This window comes from Bos indicus, chromosome 16 (assembly GCF_029378745.1).
Source record: "Bos indicus isolate NIAB-ARS_2022 breed Sahiwal x Tharparkar chromosome 16, NIAB-ARS_B.indTharparkar_mat_pri_1.0, whole genome shotgun sequence".
Taxonomy (NCBI): domain Eukaryota; kingdom Metazoa; phylum Chordata; class Mammalia; order Artiodactyla; family Bovidae; genus Bos; species Bos indicus.
Window position 1 is genome coordinate 65,417,711 of NC_091775.1, and position 23,895 is coordinate 65,441,605.

General features: G+C 49.2%; 1 protein-coding gene across 5 annotated transcripts in view; it reads right to left on the bottom strand.

Annotated features, from left to right (window-relative positions):
• The window catches only part of NCF2 (neutrophil cytosolic factor 2), a 46,239-nt gene that overhangs the window by 13,372 nt on the left and 8,972 nt on the right, over positions 1–23,895 (bottom strand). For 2 of the 5 annotated variants that reach the window (XM_019976303.2, XM_019976302.2), the window contains exons 1-6: positions 19,107–19,534; positions 16,478–16,560; positions 8,225–8,333; positions 2,652–2,786; positions 1,737–1,844; positions 1,395–1,454 (exon numbers count right to left, since the gene is read on the bottom strand). In XM_019976303.2, the coding sequence (XP_019831862.2) occupies positions 1,395–1,454; positions 1,737–1,844; positions 2,652–2,786; positions 8,225–8,333; positions 16,478–16,560; positions 19,107–19,280 (669 nt within the window). In that variant the 5' untranslated portion in view covers positions 19,281–19,534. Of the gene's footprint in view, positions 1–1,394; positions 1,455–1,736; positions 1,845–2,651; positions 2,787–8,224; positions 8,334–16,477; positions 16,561–19,106; positions 19,542–23,895 lie in introns of those variants that run through there. The other 3 variants (XM_070768549.1, XM_070768546.1, XM_070768547.1) reach the window with 2 other exon arrangements.

The following is a 23,895-nucleotide window of genomic DNA, read 5'->3' on the forward strand; positions in this document are numbered from 1 at the left end:
TTAGCTGTCACAGAGCAACATGGCATCATGAGGGTGCTTCTGCCCTTGAACTCTGTCCCCTCCTAGGAAGTTTCTCAAAGCACTGCTCTATAATTAGCATCTGCTCTACCACACAACATCTGTGGGTAGTTAAAAAACAACTCAAGGGACTTCCCTGGCATTCCAGTGGCTAAGACTCTGTGCTTCTAAGCAGGGGGCAAGGGTTTGATCCCTGGTCAGGGAACTAGATCCCACATGCCATGTGGCCAAAAAAAAAAAAAAAAGTCCTCTATGTCTGTGGTGATAGTTACATAACTCTGTAAATATACCCAAGATCATTCGGTTGTGCAAGTGAAGTAAATTAATTGTATGGTGTGTAAATTATAACTCAATAAAAAATTTTTAAAATAAATAAAAATCAACTCAAGGTCCACAGGTCAGGTAAGAATCTCCTTTTAAAGTATGTTCCCTGTTCTACCCTGAGTCCTATGGAGACCAGTTATCTGGGCTTTTTCCCCTCTGGGAGTTCCCTGGGTGCCCCAAAGCCCAAGGGAGTCCTGCAAGGCTTTCTTCAACTCTCTGATGAAGAGAGAGGTCAAAGAATCTTGCCTCTCTTGCTCTCCTCCTCTGTTCCTCTTAGCCTCCGATGCCCCAGCCTTGGTCGCCTTCTGGGCCAGCAGTCAACTCTCTGACCCTGGGAGGCTGTCAGCACAGCCCTCAGAGTGACCAGGCGTGTGCACACTGGACCGTGGGACCAGCACACTCAGAAACCCCTCCCTGTGCTCGCGTGGACTAACGCCCCTGCCCATACTGGTTCTGTTGCCACAGAGCTGGAACTGTCCTCAGCCGGCACGACCCACTTCCCTTCACAAGGAAGTGCCACCTTCACATTCCAGACCCACTGGCATCTAGTCTATCTGGAACCGCTCTCTGAGCCCACCCTGGGGGAAAGATGGTTCACCCTGGGGACCCCTGCCCATGTTCCTGAGGGGATTGCTGCCTGCGGCCGATGGGTGCAGCCAGAAGAGCTCCCCCTGTGTCCTGTGTCTGAGAAGGGACAACGAGCAAAAGCCTTCCATGGCTGTGTTTCAGTTTTCTGAGAGAATGGTCAAGGCTTCGGGAGAGATGAGACACGCTGAGCTCTCTTGGAACTTCAGAGAAGCAAAGGCAGGCATTTGAAGGGGAAATGGAGGGCTGGCTCCCGAGGACTTGAGATGACACCCAAGGATATGATCTTGTTCCCCTTCCAGCTGTGGGATCCCTGACCAAGCATGGCCAGGCATACACCCTCCACAGACTGAAAGCTCAGCTAAAAGAGCCCTGAAAATGAGGCCGCTCAGCACAGGCACTCTGCCCAAGCTGGCTCTTTCCCAGAGAGCCCTGGAGACCCGTGGAGAAGGGCAGGACCACCTCACCTGCGGCTGCAGTGGGGCAAACCCCGAGAAGCTGTCCTGGTCTACCACAGAGGCCACCACCTGAAATTCAGAGAGGGAGGTGTGAGGGCTGTGCTGGCTCTGTGTGCCCGTCCTTCTTTGTCCTCCCCAAGATCCCTTCCTCACACCCTGGATCTGTTCTCACAGGGACTTGGTTCCGGAGGTGGACGGTGGCTAAGGATGGGCTTGTCAACCCTTAGGTTAGAAGCTGCCTCCCCAGGACAGAACCAGAGGCAGGCACCCCTTCCTCCAGGGTCCCCTTGCCCTCAGTCCACAGGGCTCATGCAAGAGGGGGCTCAGGGGACACCGAGTGGCCTCACTCACCGTGGCCTTGCCTAGGTAATCCTTCTTGACCAGCTGAGCCACTTGCTTCTCGTTCGGCCGAAAGAGCCTGCCCACAGGGATCACCACCGGCTCATACAGCTTCTGTTTCTAAAACACAGAGGACAGAGTCTTTTCCTACCTGTAAAATGGGGGTGATGACCCTGGTCCCTCACTGAACACATGCCTGGATCCATTGAGAGAACCTCGCAAGAGCGCTTTTTCTCCACATGCAGGGCTGGACTTCTTAGTGTGTCGGGGAGGGCCATTTGGTTTCACTGTCACCTTATACCGAGATGTCTGTGGGTGCTGTTTGCCCAGCACCCTCTTTTCCTAGAGGGGCTGCCCCCTCCCCACTCTGTGAGGCTCACGGAGGGCTGTCACTCCTGACATGGGTGGCCCAGGACCCGAGCGAGGCCCATGACCATGCTCTCTTGGGGCTGCTGTCCGCAGCCATGGACAGATATGTACAGACTGACTTATGCCCCCTTGTTCCTGGTGTTTAAAAATATGATTTAGAACAAGCTTCATCCCTACATGTGCTCAAACTCAACTTCCCACCATTTGTTCCTATAATCAATGCATTTGTTCTCGAGCACTGTCATGTGTCTGGCCCAGAGCCAGGCTGCGAGAACCCAGCGGGTAAGCAAGCGGGCACAGCCTCTGCCGTTTGGTGCTGCCCCCGGTCCCCCACCAGAGCCCCCTTGGAGGGGCATGAGGATGGCTCTGCTGTCTCTTCCTCTAGGCCTCAGCTTCTTAGACTTCCACATTCAAGATCCCACAGGGAAACAGACCCCAAGATCAGCGTTACCTGGAGCTCAGAGGAAGTAAAAGCGCCACATTTTTGCTTCCCAGTCGACATGTGCACAGAAACAAATCCGAACCCAAGCAGACCTGCTGCTTCACCAGCGCACTCACCCAAACGCTTTCCATGGCTCTGTCGATTTTAGAGTGTCTCGGCTCAGACTTCATGCTCACAGCCAGCGCTAAATGTTCTTCAGCCTTTTTCCATTCCTCCCTCTTGGCGTACATGAAAGCAATGTTATATAACACCTAGAAAAGCACAGGCCACAACATAAAGCTTGAGGCTGCTCCGAATCTAGGGACCAGGCAGGGAACAGCTCGCACTTTTTGCTTCTGGAACGTTGCCTGGTGGCCTTTCTCCCTTCCCCAGCTCTCCTGGAGATATCTACAATACAGTGCAATCAATATGGCTCCTGACTTATATCTAACACAAGGATGGTGTGAAGAAAACACCATGTAATGCAAAACTCCAACATCGTGTGCGTTCCTTCAACAACCAAGGAGGTCAGGAGTGGGCTAGAGCTGTTGTGTGGTTTTGGTATGGACAGCAGTGACGTGTTCAAGGCCCCTTGAAGAGCTGGGGGTAAAATACATGCTGTGGCCTCCCAGACAGGCTCCTGCCACTGGTCCTGGGCTCAAAGACTGGACGATGTGGGATGGAGAGATAGAGGGTTCTACATCCACAGAACCCATTCTAGAACCTAGGAGTAACAAGATGTAATGTAGTCATATGGGCAGGAGGAAGCTCTATGGGCAAGAGTTCGCTGGAGCTGGAAAGAGACCCAATACAGACCCAGGGCAACGCTTCACCTGGAGTGGAAGGAAATCAAGATGGCAACTAATAAGCAGGGTTTACTTTACCTTTTTTAAGATTTTTTTTTCACGTGGACTGTTTTTAAAACCTCTATTGAATTTGTTACAACATTGCTTCTGTTTTAGATTTTTGGGTTTTTTTGGCCCTGAGACATGTGAACTCTTAGCTCCCTGACCAGGGCTCAAACCCACGCCCCCTGCATTGGAAGGCAAAGTCTCAACCACTGGACCACCAGGGAAATCCCTAACTTACTTCTATTTAATGACAGTGTAGCCAGTTCTTAGGGCTCCTCACATCATGTATGGAGGATGACTAAGTGACCAGGAGCTGCTGCAGGCTTCTCACAGGTCGGAGTGATAGGAGTCACAGCCTGATGCCCTGGGGTGGGGTGTGGGCGGTTCTCCAGGGCTTCAGAGAGGAGATACAGCTGGTCACCTGGGGCCTCTTGGAGAAGGGGATTGTTGGCCTTCTAAGCAGTAACGCATGGAGGCAGTGCAGTGGAGGGATCCCAGGGCTATTTTCTGCTATGTGGCCTCATTATTATAAAATGATGATAATAACGTTTCCTGCGTCCAGATTTTTGTAAGGAATGAAGAATTCATGTAAAGCACTGTGTTTAATTGGCACGTGGTGGGTGCTTTAGAGCTCTTCACTACTATCATCACTGTTATCTGCGGAACTATCTTGGGACTTGCTGGGAGGCTGAGCACAGAGGTCTTGCCTGCCTTCTCAGGGAGGGTGACAATGCCCATGTGATTTGGGGGAAGACCACAGGGCTGGGTTTGCTGACTGATACCATCTGGGGATTCTTTGTAGTCACAAAGCTAAATCTATGAAGAACTCGGGGAAATCAGCACTGGAAATCAGTGCTGTCTGTCGTCTTTATCATGATCATTGATATGATTTACTGACCATCACTATGGGCCAAGCACTTTATCTGCATTATCTCTAAGCCACACAACCAGCATACAAGGTAGGGGCCTCACTTCTGTGCTTCCAGAATCCTTCCCTAGCACTTTGCTCCTCCTAACCCAATCGCCTCACATTACGCGTGACCATGGGTGTTTGGCTGCTGACACCTTGTGGCCCCTTGGGCCTCTAATGCCTGACCCTAGCTGGCATTATGTGATGCTCAGTCGTGTCCAGATCTTTGTGGCCGCGTGGACTATAGCCCGCCAGGTGCCTCTGCCCATGGGATTCTCCAGACAAGAATACTGGAGTGGGCTGCTGTTTCCTCCTCCAGGGGATCTTCCCAACCCGGGGATGGAACCTGCATTTCCTCCGTTGACAGGTGGATTGTTTACCACGGAGCCACCTGGGAAGCCCTAGCAGACATTATAAACATATGCAAAAATGAATGAAAGTGTTAGCGAATGTGTATAGGGTAACTACTCAGCCTTTCTTTACAGATGAGAAGGAGCCCGGGGCTCAGAAATGACACTGAATTCACCAAGGTGTTTAAGACTAGGAAGTGTTGGGCTGGGATCTGATCCCTCTCTCTCTGATCCCAAAGTCCTTGCTTTAGTGCAACCAGCTTCCGAGTCAGCACCAGTGATTCTCACCTCTTGGTACTCACCCACCTGTGTGGTCCCTTCCGCATCCAAGGGAGCTGAATGTGTAGCGAATAGAATATTATGCAAATGAGAGGTTTCCATAATGTGACATTTGAGGTTGGGTTAGAAAAGACATCAACACTCTATATCAGTTCCTCTTGGATCATTATTTCCTCTGGGGAAAGCCAGCTACCATATCATGACAGGACTCAGGCAGCCTTAGGGAGAGGTTCAAGTGGCAAAAAACTGAGGCCTCCTACCAAGAAGTAACCCTAACTCGCCAGGTACCTAAGTCACCTTGGAAGTAGATCCTTTGGCCCCGGTCAGGCTTTCAGATGATGGCACCCCTACCAACATCTCTACTGCAACCTCCTGAGGGCCTCTGGTTCCTGATGCCCGAAACCATGAGAGAATTGTTTTAAGTGAAAGTCACTCAGTTGCACCTGACTCTTTGCGACCCGTGGACAATAGTCCATGGAACTCTCCAGGGCAGAATACTGGAGTGGATAGCCATCCCCTTCTCCAGAGGATATTTCCAACCCAGGGACAGAACCCAGGTCTCCAGCATTGCAGGTAGATTCTTTACCAGCTGAGCCACCAGGGAAGCCCAGATTGTTTGAAGCCACTCTGTTTTACAGCAATTTGCTATTCAGCAGTGGAAAACTGGAGAAGGAAATAGCAACCCATTCCAGTGTTCTTGCCTGGAGAATCCCTGGCAGACTACAGTCTATGGGGTCGCAGAGAGTTGGACACGACTGAGCGACTATCACACAGTGGAAAACTATTACACTTCTCAATACCAGTCTGCCACCTACACTGTGATTGGCCCCGGGCCTCATCCAGAATAGAAGAGGACTGTTTATTTAGGCAAGTATGGATGTGAGAGTTGGACCATAAAGAAGGCTGAACACCGAAGAATTAATGCTTTCAAACTGTGGTGCTAGAAAACTCTCTTGAGAGTCCCTTGGACAGCAAGGAGATCAAACACTCAATCCTAAAGGAAATCAACCCTGAAGATTGATCGGAACAATTGATGCGGAAGCTGAAGCTTCAATACTTTGACACCTGATGCGAAGAGCTGACTCATTGGAAAAGACCCTGATGCTGGGAAAGATTAAGGGCAGGCGGTGAAGGGGGTGACAGAGGATGAGATGGTTGGATGGCATCATCATCTCAATGGACATGAGTTTGAACAAACTCTGGGACCTAGTGAAGGACAGGGAAGCCTGGCGGGCTGCAGTCCATGGGGTCATAGAGAGTCAGACACGACTGAGCAACTGAACAACATGTATGGTGGCAAGGCTGGTTCTCCCATAGTTAGTTGGCTGGTGCTGAACGACGGGGACGGGGACCAAGCCCAGAAGCGGAGAACTAGACTCCCTTCCTGGGCTATTTTTAGCCTCAGGGAGCTGTTGCTGCCTGCAAACATGCTTGACTGGCCTGATCCACCCCCATGAACATGCATGCAGGAAGAAAGGAGACCTTGAGGCCATTTAAAACTTCCCGCTTGGTTCTCAGACACCTACTCTTAAGACCTTCTCTAGCAACAGGTTTTTATGACTCCATGACTGGGAAAAGCCTGAGACTCTTTTCTGGTATGATTTCTCAGAATTCTGATGGGAAGGGAGGGGTGGTCTTATAATTAGTGAAGTGACTGAAGTGTCCCAGGTGGCAGATGGGACCCTGAAAAGTCCAGCCTCCCTGGCAGAGAGGACGGCACAGGCAGGATTTCCTGCCCCCTGGGTCATTTCAACTCCAGCTGCAGGGGGAACATTCCTCCCATGGAGTTCTGCTTTGATGCCACTTTTTTAGGATGCTTTCTCCAGAGCTTCTTGGTCCCTCAACCCTTTAATTAGTGTAAATGATTCTCAATCTGGGGTGATCCACAATGTCTAGAGATATTTTCGATTGTCACCCTGGGAATGGGTTGCTACAGGCATCTAGTGAGTATAAACCGGGGATGTAGCTCAACATCCTACGAGGCACAGGCCAGTCCCCAGAACAAAGAATGAACTTGTCCAACACATCAAAAGGACCACAGTTGAGAGACTGCACACTGGAAGCTGGCCTAACGCCAGCCCACCAAAGAGCCTCATTTCCCTAGACAAGGAGAACTGAAGTTGCTATCCTGTGGCGGGGCTGGACGGAGACACGTGTCCCCAGGGGCGCAGGCAGCTGTGGACTCTATTATTAGCCCTGAGTGACCCTGGGAACACTGGGCTTCTTCTGCCTGAGAAACTCAAGCAAGGGGGCTTTTTTCCACTGATTCTGCTAAGTAAAAATCTATGTTTGCAGGGATATTAGTTTTAAAGTTACTGGTGTATATTAGGGGTTTAGAATGAGAGTGGGGAGGGTTGGCTGGAAAAGTACATGAACCTGTACATGAACGTGAAAGCCAGTCATGTATCTCCATCTTGGTGATATAGAACATGATACCCTTCTGCGAAGACCTTTCCTAACTGTGTGCTCTGAGCTGTTCTTTGACCAGGAGGGTACAGGTTGGTGCTAAATGATCCTCACTCTTTCTCTGGGTATTAACCAAGTACACGAGGCCACACCATTCATCGCAAAGTGTGTGAACTTTGGAACCGAGCCAGGGTAAAGCAGTTTCTGCATGGAGAGTGAACCTGTGATTTTGTTTCTTTGTTTTGTTGTTGTCTTTTGATTTGCTTTGTTTTTTGCTGCAAAGGAAGCTTCACTAGGGCAGAGACCTCTGTGACTTTTGATTTGTTAGTATAATGCTGAGAAAACACCCTGTCAACCTGAATCATGCAAATTATTATGAATATTTCAGGCTTCCCTGGTGGCTTGGATGGTTAACACTCTGCCTGCAATGCGGGAGATCTGGGTTCAATCCCTGGCTTGGGAAGATCCCCTGGAGAAGGGAATGGCAACCTATTCCAGTGTTCTTGCCTGGAGAATCCCATGGACAGAGGAGCCTGGCGAGCTAGTCCATGGGGTTGCAAAGAGTCAGACACGACTGAGCAACTAACACATATACACACGAACACTTTCACAGACCAACACACTCATGTCCAGCCAAGCCTCCCTTCAGAGAATCCAGCAAACTCATTTCTACATGGTCCTTTGAGCCTCATGTTAACAAAATCCATGCATTCAGGTAACTGAAGACTCCATTAGGAGCCCCAAGCAAATGGTTCTGAGTTTTTTCTTAAGGGTAAATCTGAGTCCCAAGGGAGGGGATGCAAAATGCCTTCTTTGGGCTCCTAGAAGTGTCAACAGATGGCTGTGCATCTGAGCTGTCAGCTTCCCCTCAGCCGCAGCCCACCACTCCCCAGGCTGGGCCCTCCGCTCCTCACCTCACAGGCAAACAGCTTGAACTGTAGCCCCAGGATCTTGTAGTCAATCAGCTGGTTCCCTCGAAGCTGAGTCAAAGCCTCCTTAAGGTCTTTAATGGCGGAATCATATCTGCAGAAAAGAAGCCAGTTCAGGGAAAGGAGGAAAAAAAGAATGAAATGTGTGTCTGTTTCCTTTCATCCATCTGTTTCACTGGGACAAGAAGTCTTTTCAATCCTTTTTGACCTGCTCTAGTTTTTCGCCAACGCTGACCCCAGGATTCTGTAGAACTTGGTGTGAACAGTGCCCCTGGAGTTGTGCATCCCAGCAACACTGCAGGCCTTCCAGTCTCAGGCCGCCACAGGGATCTCTGTCTGCTGACTGCACACAGCCCCCACCTTTCTGACAACCAGCCTGTCACTTTCTGAAAGAGCCTCGATCTCCCCAGAGCTCCAAGCAGAGCAGCACCTGTCGCCCCGTGTCTCCATGGAGCTGATTCATCCCCCACCAGGCAGCCAGGCCAGCCTGACGAAGCTCCCAGGGGCCCTTCCTCAAGGCCACTGATGGCACCCTCCTGCCCAGAACCTTCTCCTCCAGCTTTTTTTGAGTTCTTAGCTCTTGGTTTGTGGCTGTCCCCTCCTCCTCTTCCACATACTTTAGGAAAAAAGACAAACCATCACTTAAGCCAGAGAGCCCTTTTTTTTTTTTCTTGGTAAAAGTTAAGAATAAAAATGTTTTAGATTTTTGTGTATTTAATTTTTGGCTGTGCTGGGTCTTGGTTGCTGCACACGGGCTGGTTGCAACGAGTCGGAGCTACGGTGTAGCTGCACTGCGCAGGCTTCTCATTGCGGTGGCTTCTTTTGTTGTGTAGCGGCGGCTGTAGGCATGCAGGTTTCAGTAGGTGCAGCTCTCAGGCTCTAGAGCACGGGCTCAGTAGCTGCGACACACGGGTTTAGTTGCCCCATGGCACGTGGGATCTTCTCAGACTCAGGATCGAACCAGCATCCCTTGCATGGCAAGGCAGAGTCTTCACCACTGGACCACCAAGGAAGTCCCCAGACGGCATCTCTAACCCTGCTCCTGGCACTGGCCTTCAGCTCCATTGGGTTGGCGTTGTGCTGACTGGCTTGAGGTGGATCAGGAGGCTGTCATTGGCTTGGTAGCAGAGAATGGGGCTGACCACACCAGTAGTGCCCATCAGGGTGTGGGCAGGGCCTAAGGCCAGGCCTGCTTGGCCTGCCTCTGATCAACACAGAGGCCCTGGTGGGAGGGAGCCATTGCTGGGCAGCAGGGGATAGAAGCAGCAAAAATCAACTAGCCCCAGCCCCAGCCCAGCCCCCGGTTTGGCAGGAACAAATTTGCCTGTCTGTGTGGCTCCCACCGGGCAACTAAACCAAACGTCCCTCAGCCACCATCTGACCCAGAGTTGCCACTTGTGGCTTCTCTTGGAGACAAGCCTGGAATGTGAACACAGGCTGGTGGGGACCCTCGAGAGGCGGTGTGGGTAACGAAGGTGCCCGAGGACAGCGGCCAAGGGACTGGGACCAGGTCCACCAGCCCTGCCACTAACTGGGAGACCCTGGCAGACTGCCTCCCTGGCCTCACTCCACATGGATATTATAAGGAGTGCATTGTGCGCAAGGGATATATTATATTCAGGGAGCATAGCACATTAGGCGCTTCCGAGTATGTGGTCCTGGATCTAATTTCTGAAGTCAAACCCACGTGGACTGGAGTCCTGCTTCTGCCCCTTACTGCTGCTGCTGCTGCTAAGTCGCTTCAGTCGCGTCCGACTCTGTGCGACCCCAGAGACGGCAGCCCACCAGGCTCCCCTGTCCCTGGGATTCTCCAGGCAAGAACACTGGAGTGGGTTGCCATTTCCTTCTCCAATGCAGGAAAGTGAAAGTGAAGTCGCTCAGTCATGTCTGACCCTTAGCGACCCCATGGACTGCAGCCCACCAGGCTCCTCCGTCCATGGGATTTTCCGGGCAACAGTACTGGAGTGGGGTGCCATTGCCTTCTCCGAGAGAGAGATATATATATATATTTCCAGCTCTAAAACCGGCAACTAAATTCACACACCAATCTTCTATTACATGCTTGCGTGTACGCACGCTAAGTCACTTCAGTCGTGTCCTACTCTGTGCGACCCCTCAGACTATAGCCCGCCAGGCTCCTCTGTCCATGGGGATTCTCCAGGTAAGTGTACTGCAGTGGATGGCTGTGCCTTCCTCCAGGGAGTCTTCCCGACCCAGGCATGGAACCCGCGTCTCTTATGTCTCCTGAATCGGTGGCGGATTCTTTACCACTGGTGTCACCTGGGAAGCCCTTACCGCATGCCTACTTAATACCATATACTGTATTAACTGTTCTCAGGAGATAACAATACACAGTTGTTGGGACTTCCCTGGTTGGTCCAGTGGCTAAGACTCCACACTCTCAATGCAGGGGGCTGGAGTTTGATCCCTGGTCAGGGAACTAGATCCCGCTTGCCACAACTAAAGATCCCAGATGACATAATGAAGATCAAAGATCCCATGTCCTGCAATCGGGACCTGGTGCAGACAAATAAATAAATGAAACATTTTTAAAAAAATACATGGCTGTAGAAGCCAGAACGCTCATGTCAGGGAAACTGGAAGCTGACCAGGAGGGCGGCCTGACCAGGAGGGCGGCCTGGCTGAGAGATCCCAGGGTGGCCGGGGAAAGCTGGACATTCTGTCATCATTTGGTTGGTAGTGACTCCTACAGCCACAGGGGCTGCAGGAATGACGGGAGCAGACAGCCTGGGTTGGAAACAGAAGGATGGCTTCCTCTAACATATCTTTGTTAATAAGTGAAGTTGCTCAGTCCTGTCCAAGGCTTTGTGACCCCATGGACTGTAGCCTGCCAGGCTCCTCAGTCCATGGGATTTTTCAGGCAAGAATACTGGAGTGGGTAGCCATTTCCTTCTCCACGGGATCTTCCCGACTCAGGGATCGAACCCAGGTCTCCCACATTAAAGGCAGATTCTTTACTGTCTGGGCCACCAAACTTTTCACAAGCATTCCGGCCATTCCTTAAGCATTTCAAGTCATTTACACACCCTTTTAGGCATTTCCTTGAAGGGGGAGAGGAGAAGCATTCTTGTGCCTTCTAAGCTGGAACATAGCTGGTGACTGGCTCTGATTCACTGAGCCAAAAAGGCAGGCGGCGGGCAGAAACGCAGGTGTCCTGTTTCCTGGGCAGATGGGATTTCCATCGTGTTCCACTGCCTGTTTGTGAGTGCACTGAAGGTCCTCGGAGGGCCCGTGGGGCTCTGTCTGCAGTCACCTGCCGGTGTGCCTGCCTCCCTCAGCAGATGAGTTTCAGCTGTGAAGGAGCACCGCCTGGGTCTACCTAGGATTGAGTGAGCCCAACTCCTCCTAATTCTGCCCAGCAAGATGGCTAAAGATCCGGGCCCAGTAGGACGGAGAAAGAAAGGACTGATGTTATTCAAAAGGCTTGCTTCGTGTTTAAAACACCCCTGCTAGGTGTCTGTTTTTAAACGTCTTTGACAGCATCGCCCTGAAGGCCTCTCCTCAGCTGCCTTGTTTACCCAGAGCAGTTCCCCTGAAGCGTGTGCTCTGATGCACAGCTCTGCTTCCCGCCGCCCAGGGTCTGAAAAAGCTCAGTATGAGAAATCCAAAATAGCCTTCAGTCCTCTGCGCTGGGAGGCAGGCAGCACAGCCCCTGCCTCTTTCCAGCCCTCCGGCAGGAGGTTTCCTCCATGCCATTTGGAGCCCGCAGCATCCCCCGCGAGGCCAAGGAGCTGGCGTCTTCCCTTGGTTCTGCTGGGCGGCAGGACCTGAGCAGACACCTGAAGGGCACTCCACCTGGTGTCTTCTCAGCTCACCAGCGCAGCTGCTGACTGGCTAATGCTTCTCCCCAGCTCTGAGCCGGAGAGGGTTTATTACCCTCGTTTCTGTAACACTCCCTAGAAAGGTTTTTTTCCTTAGTAACCACTGAAATTCCCAATTACTCCTGCACTGCCAGTGCCAGCCTGTAGACTAGAATCCTGCAGTCCCCACTCGGGTAATGGAGAGAGACTGAGCCAGCTGAAAGGGGTTGAAGCATCACATGCCTCCACGCCGGGGCCTGGGGACATGCCCTTGCCCATTCAGAAGTCAGGGAAAAGACTGCTGCGTCGCCTCTTTGAGCAGCTCCATCGAAAGGGCCTGGCCATATTTTCAGGGCCCTAAAATGTACAAGGGGCTGCCCAGATGACTCAGATGGTAAAGAAATCTGCCTGCAATGCAGGAGCCACCGGTTCAATCCCTGGGTCGGGAAGATCCCCTGGAGTAGGAAATGGCAATCCACATCCAATCCAATCCCACGTAGAGAGGAGTTTACAGTGGGCACAGAGGAGTTTATAGGGTCACAAAGGATCTGACATGACTGAGCGTGTACACATGCAAGATTTATAAGGTTGGGATCTGAAAGGTACCTTGAAATCCCATCTCCTTTTGAATGACAAGGTGGGGGTTAGAGACATGAGACATCCCTCAGACCTGACCTGCCTGGGCAGAACAACTCTAACTTTATTCTGGTGGAAATTTATAATGACAGATGAACAACCCAACATCTGAAAGTGGGAAAAACTGAGAGAAGAAACACCCATAACATTAGCACCTTAAAACAAACCCTGTAGTGATCTGAGGGTCATCCTAACCCATGACTGAGAAGCGATAGTTCCAGGTCCGCATAGGCACTTATCTAAAAACTTCTCCCATAGCACCTGTCCCATTGTGCCCTGCGTAATAGATCTAGTGTTTGTGACCTGCTTCTCCTTTTTAATACATAAGTTCCTTGAAAGTGTGAAGTGATAGTTGCTCAGTCATGTCCGATTCTTTGCAACCCCATAGACTGTAGCCTGCCAGGCTCCTCAGTCCACAAAATTCTCCAGGCCAGAATACTGGAATAGGTTGCCATGCCGTCCTTCAGGGGATCTTCCTGACCCAGGGATCGAACCCAGGTCTCTTGCATCGCAGGCAGATTCTTTACCATCTGGGCCACCAGGGAAACCCTCTAAGTTCCTAGAAGCAGAGACTATATTTCACCCCCTTGTTTATTTACTCCCATAAGCATTTATTAATACTGTACTAGATACTGAAATACAAGAGTGAATAAGGATTCTCCCCTCACGAGTAGTGGAGGAGACAAATATACAGGCAAGTATCTATCATCGGAGAGACAGCTGTAATCAAAGGAGGCACAAAAGAGAGTGGTCACCTGGGTGAGTGTGCCTGGGGAGACATTGGAGGGTGTGAGTGGGTGCACAGCTGCTGAACCAGAGAGCAACAGGCAAGGGAAGCTCCTCTTTATCCTAGGATCCACTGGAGGTTCTTCAGCAGATGACATTTCTTTTTTTAAAAAGGTCATTCTAGGATATCATTGAAGCAGGCAAGAGTGGTGGCTAGGGAAGCCATGGTACAATAGTCCTGGTAAAAAAAAATGAGGTCTAAACCAGCATGGTGCTGGAAGGGAGGGTGAGGGTTCTTGTATGATTTTCAGGGGACACTAAACCCCCTGAAATTGCACATAAAATTAGGTATGTGCTTGCATGTGTTTTTCTGGGAAAATTGCCCATATATTTTGCTATTTAACAACCAATGAAAAAAGGACAAAGCATCAAGAGCTGATGGAGAAGGCAATGGCACCCCACTCCAGTACTCTTGCCTGGAAAATCCCATGGATGGAGGAGCCTGGTGGGCTGCAGTCCATGGGGTCGCTAAGAGTCGGACACGACTGAGTGAATTCACTTTCACTTTTCACTTTCCTGCATTGGAGAAGGAAATGGCAACCCACTCCAGTGTTCTTGCCTGGAGAATCCCAGGGACGGGGGAGCCTGGTGGGCTGCGGTCTATGGGGTCACACAGAGTCAGACATGACTGAAGTGACTTAGCAGCAGCAGCAGCAGCATCAAGAGCTGAACCTTGGACTTTCCTGGCGGTCTAGTGGTTGAGTATCCACTGGCCAATGCAGGGGACACAGGTTTGATCCCAGGTCCAGGAAGATTCCACATGCTGAGGGGCAACGAAGCCCACGCATCACAACTGCTGAGCCTGTGCTCTCGCGCTCAGAAGCCACAACTACTAAAGCCCGCCTGCCCTAGAGCCCGTGCTCCACAAGAGAAGCCACCGCAATGAGAAGCCCACACACCGCAATGAAGAGTAGCCCCTGCTAGCTGCAATCAGAGAAAGTCTGCATGCAGCAACAAAGACCCAGCACAGCCAAAAAGAAATTAAAATAAAATAATTAAAAAAAATTTTAAAACAGAGCTGAGTCTTGTGGAGGGGAGGACACCAAAGCCTATGGATTGAGCAAAAGAAAAAAAAAGGCAGCTCAGGACCCAGACTCGTGTCTCATTTATGTTATTTCCTTAATAAGTAGTAGTTGAATTAAAGGTAAAATTTGATAGATTTCTCTCTTAGATTTAACGATTACCAGTCACAGACTAATTGAATCCTGAGTCTGATTTCTGGATCTTATTAAGATCTTTTTGACTCACTCAAAACACGAGGCTTTCAGGTTCTGGGATTTCTGGGCATTTCATGGAGAAATGTCTTCTGGGAGCCTCCCTTCTTTGCCATCTGTCCCTTCTCATTTGAGGCTGTTAGAGCTGATTCAAGGATGGCCTGAGAGTTTGTCCTTCTAGAGATCTACAAGAGGTTTTGTGCTCAGACCTGCTCACAGGTCCCACACATCCTGAGGCTGGTGGGGATGAGGGGAGGGGGACCGAGAAGGAGAAGAGGGTTAAGAAGGAAGACGGGGTATGATGCCATTGAAAGTAAAGGCCTGTGTATCTTTTCTCTATTCAAGGCTTTCCCTTCCCAGACAGCCTCTGTGTCTGTGATTCTTCTTTTGGGAGACTTCACTCCTGCTCTTAACTCATTCAGGTAAATGACCGCATCTACATCCCAGAAGTCCTCTGAGCGGTTGGCAGTTGCCCATGGCAACGGCTCTGCACAGTGGCCTGGCAGGCTTGGTTTCTGACTAAACTGGAGGATCAAAGCCTTTCAGGGTTCCAGAGGATCCAATCCCAGCCTACCCCTTCCCCAGTGCCTGGACATTCTCTGTAGCCTCCCCTCCATCCCACCAACGCCCTGCCTCATCTGTTGTGCACACACACACACCATGCCCCTGCTAACATGTTACTGTTTGAACTGTTCTTCCTTAGCCTGAGCTGAATTGTCTTCTCTGGAACTTGTGCACACTCAGGGAACTATTTCTACAAAAGATCAGTTAGTCATCCCCTACATTTTAAACAAATGCTTAGAATATATTTTGTTATTTGTATGTTTTTAGGGCATTTGGGGGAGGGCTGTGGGACTCGAGATTAACTTTCATTTTCTATTTGTCTTTTTACTAATTATTTCCTGTTGACTACAAACAAACCAAAAATACAGAAAAGCTGACAGAAGAAGATGGAAATCTCTCTAATTTCAGCAGCTGGGGAGGACTGCTGAAAACATTTTGGTTGATGGCCTTTCAGACTATTCTGTGAAACGGTAATGGGATTGTACGATACTATTCTGAAATCTGCTTTTAATTTAGTATATATTGTGAACTTCTTTCTACAGTAAGACAAACACTACTCATCTGTATTAATATATTCTGGTACATACAATATTAATTGTTTATGTTCTCATTTTAGTGACTGAATTATACCTCATTGAATGCATTAAACTGGGTTTTGGAAAATACATTCTGCAGGCATGTATTTTTTTTGTTAAACCAGATCTAAGTCAATCACCTAGGAAGCTTTTATTTATTTATTTATTGGCCATGCCCATGTGGTCTGTGGAATCTTAGTTCTCTGACCTGGGATTCAACCCAGGCCCTCAGCAGGGAGAATGCGGAGCCCACCAAGGAAGAGACGTTGTGATGTGGTTTCCTGATCTTTGTCATTGTGTGAGAGCTCAATACCTCACAGCAGTAGACAATCAGGGGTGCTCCCTTGATGGCTGCAGTATTTACAACCTGAACTGCCCAGGAAATGGTGGGGTGCCATCCCCAGCCTGTGATGGTTACGCAGCCTTATGGTGAGCTGTAGCTGGGCGGCAGGCCTGCCTTCCCTCCCCAGACAGGGATTCTGGCTTGTGGTGACTGGTTGCGTTACTGCCCAGAGAAAGCCCCGTCATGCTTCCCCACAGAGGCTGAGGAGACACGTCTCAAGCACCAAGTCTGGCAGCACCAAGACCCGCTCTGGGTTTCTCTGCACGCTTCCCCAGCTTGTGCAACGCTGGACCACTTACTTCTCCATCTGGTAATAGAGCATCCCTCGTTGGAAGTAGGACACTGCCAAGTGCTTGTCTCGGTTAATGCTTTTGGTGAAGGCCTGCGGAGGGAACAGTCAGGCAGTAAGTAGGTGTGAGATGAGCCAGTGGGTGCGACAAGCAGGAAGGGTCTGGAAAACCGTTGATGTCTTGGAGATGACAAGCGGCTTAGGGGTCAGAGTACTTGGTGTTGTCACTTCCTAGCGGCATGGCATGAGACAGGTTGCCCAATCTCCTTGAACTTTAGTTTTCTCCTCTGTAAAATGCGGATATGCATATCTCCCTTTCATGATTACTATCAGGATTAATAAAAGTCATCAAGTTTGAATATAACCCTAATTAAAATGTTATCTACAGGATACATTTATCTTATAAATTTATTATAAGGATATTACACAATTAAGATCGTTATCGATCTGTGTGTTCCTATTGCCATTTTGTTCACTGTTTTGAAATCTCATACAATTAAAATAATAACAATAATAATGCATTTAAAATGCCAGGAGCAAGGACTCAAGCATAAAACCAAAGAAAGGCAGCGAGAATGAGATGCCAGAGCAGAAGAAAGCAAAGGGAAGCCTAGAGCAGGGGGAGGAGGGAGGGACAGGGGAGTGGGCCAGTTGGGAGACCCGAGAGGAGAGGTGAGGCTGGAGTCAACATCCCCTGCTGGCTGAGCTGCACCCGGCCCTCTGCCCGGACTGACAACCTCTCCTCTGACAGTGTGCACTTTGTTTCCAATAGCCCCTGGGATCTGCGGTTCTGTTTGCTCAGTCCCTGGGCAGCCCCCCACCCCCAGAGGAGGTGGGGCCACTGTCTTCCCTCCAGTGAGATGTAGAGGGTCCTCCCGTGCTCCCATCTGCCCACTCTGCAGCCTGAGACTGTGCGGGTATTCCACAAAGCTTCTCTCTCTCCCTCTTTCCCAGGGCAAGGATGGCTGTGGGGGTCCCCTTCAAGGTGCTGGGGAGTCAGTCATCTAGCCACACTGCCTTGCAAAGACTTGCAGTGAAAGGTAAAAATAAAGACTAACATTTACACAGTGGTGTGAAGTTACACAGGACTTGAATAATCTATGCCTCCTATATAGGGAAAGAACCTAAAAAAGAATGGGTATATATACATGTATATACACATGTATAACTGATTTACATCATTGTATACCTGAAACTAACACAACATTGTAAATCAACTATATTCCAACAAAAACTAACTTAAAAAAATAGTTCATGCCTCACTTATCTTCAAGATCCTTAGCCTCTCCAGAAGCTGAAAGCCCGAACTCCATGACTTCCCAAGACCAAAAAGCCCAGAGACAGGCGGAGCTGGGGTTTGATCCAAAAGTTATACCCTTTCCAGCTTACCACGACCAATACAAAAATGTGATTGTTGGGAATGCTTAACCCCATAGTAGGGAATATGAGAGAGAGAGAGAAAAACAGTGGAGAAATATGACATTCCACACATGTCTTAAAATCACTACAGATGGTGACTGCAGCCATGAAATTAAAAGATGCTTGCTCCTTGGAAGAAAAGCTATGACCAACCTAGACATCATATTAAAAAGCAGACACTACTTTGCCGACAAAGGTCCATATAGTCAAAGCTGTGGTTTTTCCAGTAGTCATGTATGGATGTGAGAGTTGGACCATAAAGAAGGCTAAGCGCTGAAGAATCCATGCTTCTGAACTGTGGTGCTAGAAAAGTCTCTTAAGAGTCCCTTGGATGGCAAGGATATCAAACCAGTCAATCCTAAAGGAAATCAACCCTGAAGATTCATTGGAAGGACTGATGCTGAAGCTGAAGTTCCAATACTTGGACCACCTGATTCAAAGAGCTGGTTCATTGGAAAAGACCTTGATGCTGGGAAAGACAGAAGACAGGAGAAGGGGATGACAGAGATGAGATGGTTGGATGGCATCACCGACTCAATGGACATGAGTTTGAGCAAGCTCCTGGAGATGACGAAAGATAGGGAAGCTGGGTGTGCTGTAGTCCATGGGGTCTCAAAGAGACTGAACACCACCAGTCCTCAGTAGACATCATTAATCAATCACCATCTGCATTCCTTCCACCAGCTTCAGACTCCTTTGTAGAGTGCTCCACATAATGGATCAGAATTGTCACTTGAGGGGGAACCTATTTTTCTTAAGTGCCTTCTCTTCATCTCTTGGGCAAGCAAAGCTCACTCACAGGAAGGTCTTAGAAAGCCAAAAGAGGTTCTTGGAAATCAGACGTTAAGCAGTTTAGACAGAGATTCTGTGGCTCGCAGTCAATAAAGGAAAACAGAACTAGGAGAGGCTTTCAAAAAGGTGTTAAGGAAAGTTTCCAGAATGATTTGAACGTAATCGATGGAGAATAAAGGAGAACAAAACCCACAATGAACAGTTTCCACCGGGGCTGCCTTTTTGAACCACCTGGGGAGCTTTTCAAAGCGGTGGCCGCCCAGGCTGCTCCGCAGGCCAATTGAATCAGAATTTCTGGGGGTGGGTTGGGCCGGGGCAGCCTTTGTTCTTCTGAAGCTCCTGAGAGGGTTCTAAAGTGCAGCCCGGGCTGAGAACCAGTTAAGACAAAGGCCCCCGGGGGAGGCGGGGGCCGAGACACCTCCACTCACCTTCTCCGCCTCCGGCAGGTTCCCCAGAATCGTGTATATGCAGCCCACATTGAAGCAGATCCTGGAGTGGGGGTCCTGTACCCCAGTGAAGGCGTCCAGGGCTCCCTTCCAGTCCTTCTTGTCAGCTGCCAGCACTCCTTCATTCCAGAGGCTGATGGCCTCGGCCAGGGACATGGTCAGGTGCAAACCGGGAGGGCTGCCTGGAGACCGGGGGAGAGGGCAAGCCCGTGTCTCCCCAGCCGGGCCACCCCAAACCCGCCTTCACTTTCCTGGCCTGGAGCTCAGACTTGGGGCTCAGGCTCCTCAAGACAACTTCTCAGTGTTGCAAAGGCGGCAGGAAGTGTCCCCACCTTTTGGCAACGGACGCACAGAGCAGTCAGTTCTGTGAGAGAAAAGGAAAGAGAAGGAGAAAGAGGGCAAGCGGGGCGGAGTATGGGGGAGAGAGGAAGTACATCAGATACTGGCCCTGAGGCCGCAGTTCCCCAAAATGCTTCTGCTCTGTCCCCCAGCTCCTCCCCTCCGTCTCCCACCCGCCTCTGCGGGGCGGCAGCTTTTGGCCTGGGCTCTGACCCCAGGTTCAAGGCGACTTCTGGCTGCCTGTCCAGCGAGGGTGTTGGGTGACAGAAGAGTTCTATTCAGTCTAGAATGAATTCTTTGCTCACTTCCTCACACCCTTGTTGGAGTAGGAAATGGCAACCCACTCCGGTCTTCTTGCCTGAAGAATTCCATGGACAGAGGTGCCTGGCAGGCTGCAGTCCATGGGGTGGCGAGGGGTTGGACATGCCTGAGCGACCAACACTTTCACACCCTCACAGACTGTCTTGATGTATTTGGTTTTTTATCTCGGGCTAAAATTGGCAATCAGATTCCGGAGTAGGACGGTCTTGGGTGTCCGTCTGAGTCTGAGGTACTTTTGTGAACACTTAGGAAGCTCAGTGGGGACCAATCTCCTACAAATGGCAAAACTAGGAGCCAAATATGACAGCGAATGACTTCTCTTATCCTGTGAAAAACTGAAGAGACAAGGGTTCTCACTGATGACTGATCTGTTTACTAGTCTCCTAAAATACAGATGTACATCTCCTTCCCTGCTGCCCTGAGAAAGTAGAAAAATCAGTAAGATAATTGGGAGGAGAGGGTATAACGAATTTGATTTACTAAAATCCTGGCTTCTTGTTAATCACACTCCAGAGTAAAGGTAAAATGCAATTCTGAGGGTTAAATGCTTAGATGGCAACACTCGCTCTGTCTTTACTGAAGCACCTGTCAGTTATCACCAAACTTCCCCTAAGAGCCCAAAAATAAAACTTAAAAATGTCCATTCTATAAGGCTTATAGGATTGAAGATGAGAGAATTGGGAAGATGTGTGTGCACTTTTGTAGGGAGCATGCCCTGTGTTTGGAAGGTCTTCTCATCTCACTTTGTCTGGCAAACTCCTACTCATTCCTGAAGGCCCAGTGAAATATCACCCCCTGCCTGAAATCTAGTTCCACACTCCAGCTAGCAGAGACTCCCCCCTCCTTTGTACCACCTCCTCCCAAACAATTGTATTTGTTGCCGTTTCTCTTTTCATTTGCCCAAGCTCTTAGACTCCTGAATAGCTGGGCCCATGCCTTTTCAATTCTAGGATTCCCAGCTCCTAGAATGGGAACACACTCAATACATGACGAAGGGATGCATTCCAAAAAGAAGTTAGAGATCCTTGGCAAATGACCAGCCAATAGCAGTGATGACAGGGAGGGAGAGATACTGCTATTCCACCTGGTGAAAAAATAGAACTCAATCAGCACGTTGATTATTCTGAGGAAAACCAAGTGGTTTTGTAACTAAGCTAGACTTTAAGCTTTCTTTTCACACTGTTATCAGAGTCTGCCACACAAAACTCTCCGGAAGCTGATGCCTATGAGTTTTCCAGTCTTATTTTCCCAGAATGTCCTTCACAGGCCCCTACAAACTCTACCGCTTGCTTCTCTTCCCCCCTGGGTCTTCATTTCCTGCCTCTCTGCTTTGGCTCCTGCTGGCTCCCCTGCTTGGGCTGCCCTTCCCAATGTCTGCTCCTTCAAACCCACCTTGCACAGACGTGGGTGCCCTGCTCAGATATCCCCTTCCTCCAGAAGCTGTGCTGAATTCAGGCCCAGTCTTAAGCCCCTAGACCTGTGATCTTACTTCTGAACTCCCACGTGGTTCTAAGTCACCCTCACGTGAGTAAAGAGTGTGTATGTGTGTCCTAGCTCCTCAAACAGACTGCCCCATCCTTGCTTCCCCCAGAGACCCAGCAGTGCTGTGCACACTCATTTCTGTCCAGTTACACCCCTGTCCCCACGCCACCATAAGCCTGTGGATGAACATATCGTCTAACCTCTTGACACACATCCATCTATTCCCTACAGAGTAGCCAGACTATTTTTTTTTCTTTTTTACAGCATAAACTCTTTATATCTTTATAATTTGTTTCTTTTTAATTGGAGGGTGATTGCTTTACAATGTTGTGTTGGTTTCTGCCATACATCAACATGAGTCAGCCATAGGTATACACATGTTTCCTCCCATTGAAATATGTACATTACCATGTGTAAAATAGACAGCTAATGGGAAGTTGCAGTATAGCGCAGGGAACTATAGCGCAGTTGAACCAGTGCTCAACCTGGTTCTCTGCGACAATCTAGAGGGGGCGGGGTGGGAGGTGGGAGGGAGGGTCAACAGACTAATCTTTTAAAAATACAGGTTGGATCACGTCATGCCCCTGCTTTAAAACCTTCAGTGCCTTAGTTATTACTCTTAGGATACAAACCAAACTCCTTCCCACGGTGCCAGAAGGATCCTCTCTACACACTGCACCCCCTCCCCCCACCCCAATCCCTGCCCCACCATTTCCCTTCCATCCCTTCCTCACCCCTTCCCAGTGTTTCCATGCAACATCACATTGTTAAATGGTTTCCTCTGCTTGGGATGTTCTTCCCCCAACCCCTTGCCCGGCTGGTTCGGTTCCAACTCATCTTTCACTCCCTCAAGAAGGCCTTTCTTGATCCATGACCTTCCTGTGTTTGTCCTTTCTCTCTCTCACAGCACACAGTTCTCTTGGGTCACAGTGTTTGTCACAATTTGTAATTGTATTACAGTAGTCATCGATGGAGAAGGCAATGGCACCCCACTCCAGCACTCTTGCCTGGAAAGTCCCACGGGTGGAGGAGCCTGGTGGGCTGCCATCTATGAGGTCGCACAGAGTTGGTCACGAGTGAAGCGAGTTAGCAGCAGCAGCAACAGCAGTCATCAATACTATTAGTAGATGACCTTCTCAACCACCCTTCCTTCATTCCCCATTTTTCCTTTGGTAGAACCCCCATTCTGTTCAAGTCTCCACTCTCTGGAGGCCAAGTGCCTCAGGAAAGATAAACTCCCAACACCGCCCCAAGGAGTGGGGTTCTGACTGGTTCAGGCACAAGTGTGAGATAGAATTCTAGTTAATAACACATTTGGAGAAGGCTGCTGAGGGTTTCTGGGCAAGATTTTTTCCCCTGTTGATTAAAAAAAAGACACATGGGAAGAAACAAGACAGTCCGTATTTTTCCCCTAGACAGTATTATGAAGCTGCGCCTGGAACAGTGGCAGCTATCTTGTGACCACGAGGAAAGCCAGCTAAGAACAAGCCATTGTTTTAAGGAAAAGAGAATGAAAAACTAAAAACCTGGATCCTTAATTATGTTGGTGAGCTCCTAAGTTAACCCATCTTGGAACTAATTTTCTCAGAATTTCTTTGTTGGTGAGATAAGTCTGTTTATTGTTTAAGCTATTTGAATAGTGTCTTCTGTTTTTTATCATTTAAAACATTCTGACAGACATACCACTATATTTTCCATTCTTGGCACAGCACTGGACATAGTAGGTGTTCAGAAAACTCTTATTGAATACATTAAGACACTGGTTGAATCTCACAGTTTTAGCTCAATGTTTGCAAAATTATTTCAAAGTTCTGTATAAGTAAGATTTGCATTTGCTTTGCTCACAGATCATAAACTCCTGTTGGATGCGCTCATTCAACGGGAAGCTAAGAATATTCCTAAGGCTTTCCTTTTTCTGGAGGGAGGGACCCCTGAAATTAAACTCATTGTTCTCATTATTCCTTGGCAGTCAGCAATCACCTTCTCCTCCCTACACACTCCAGTATTCTTGCCTGGAAAACCCCATGGATAGAGGAGCCTGCCAGGCTACAGCCCATGGGGTTGCAAAGAGTTGGACATGACTGAGCATGCATGTATGCCCCACTTTCAGAGCTTAGCGTTTCATCATTCTTCAGCTTTTTCTAACTTTTTTGTGGCTTCTCTGTCAAACTCCCCAAAGGGTGGAAACAGGTCTCAGTTTCCCCTCATTCTTTCACGCTCTAGGCACATAGCAGGTGTTCTGTGGACCACTGATTGGTTAAATGAACCAAAATGAAGAAACCGGAACCCTACTTGAAGAAATAGCTTTATGGAGTTTTTCATTATCACCCTTATTTGCATACAGTGTGGCACATTACAATAGTAGGCAGAGTATGTACATCCTGTTTCCTTAAATCTAACATCAGAAGATACTGACATTGAGTACAAGACAGGGAAGCCTCAGGAAGTTGGCAGGGAGACCTCATTTATTACATGTGAACTTGGCCTGAATTTCACAGGGAGGACACAGAAAACTCAGTGTGGGTCTCCTTCGTCAGCAAGGCTGGTTGAAACCCTCGAGGCTAAAAGCCTTCCTTCTCCAGGAAGATGTCATAAGTTAGTCCTGTCTAGCCTACCTGGTTAGTAGTTT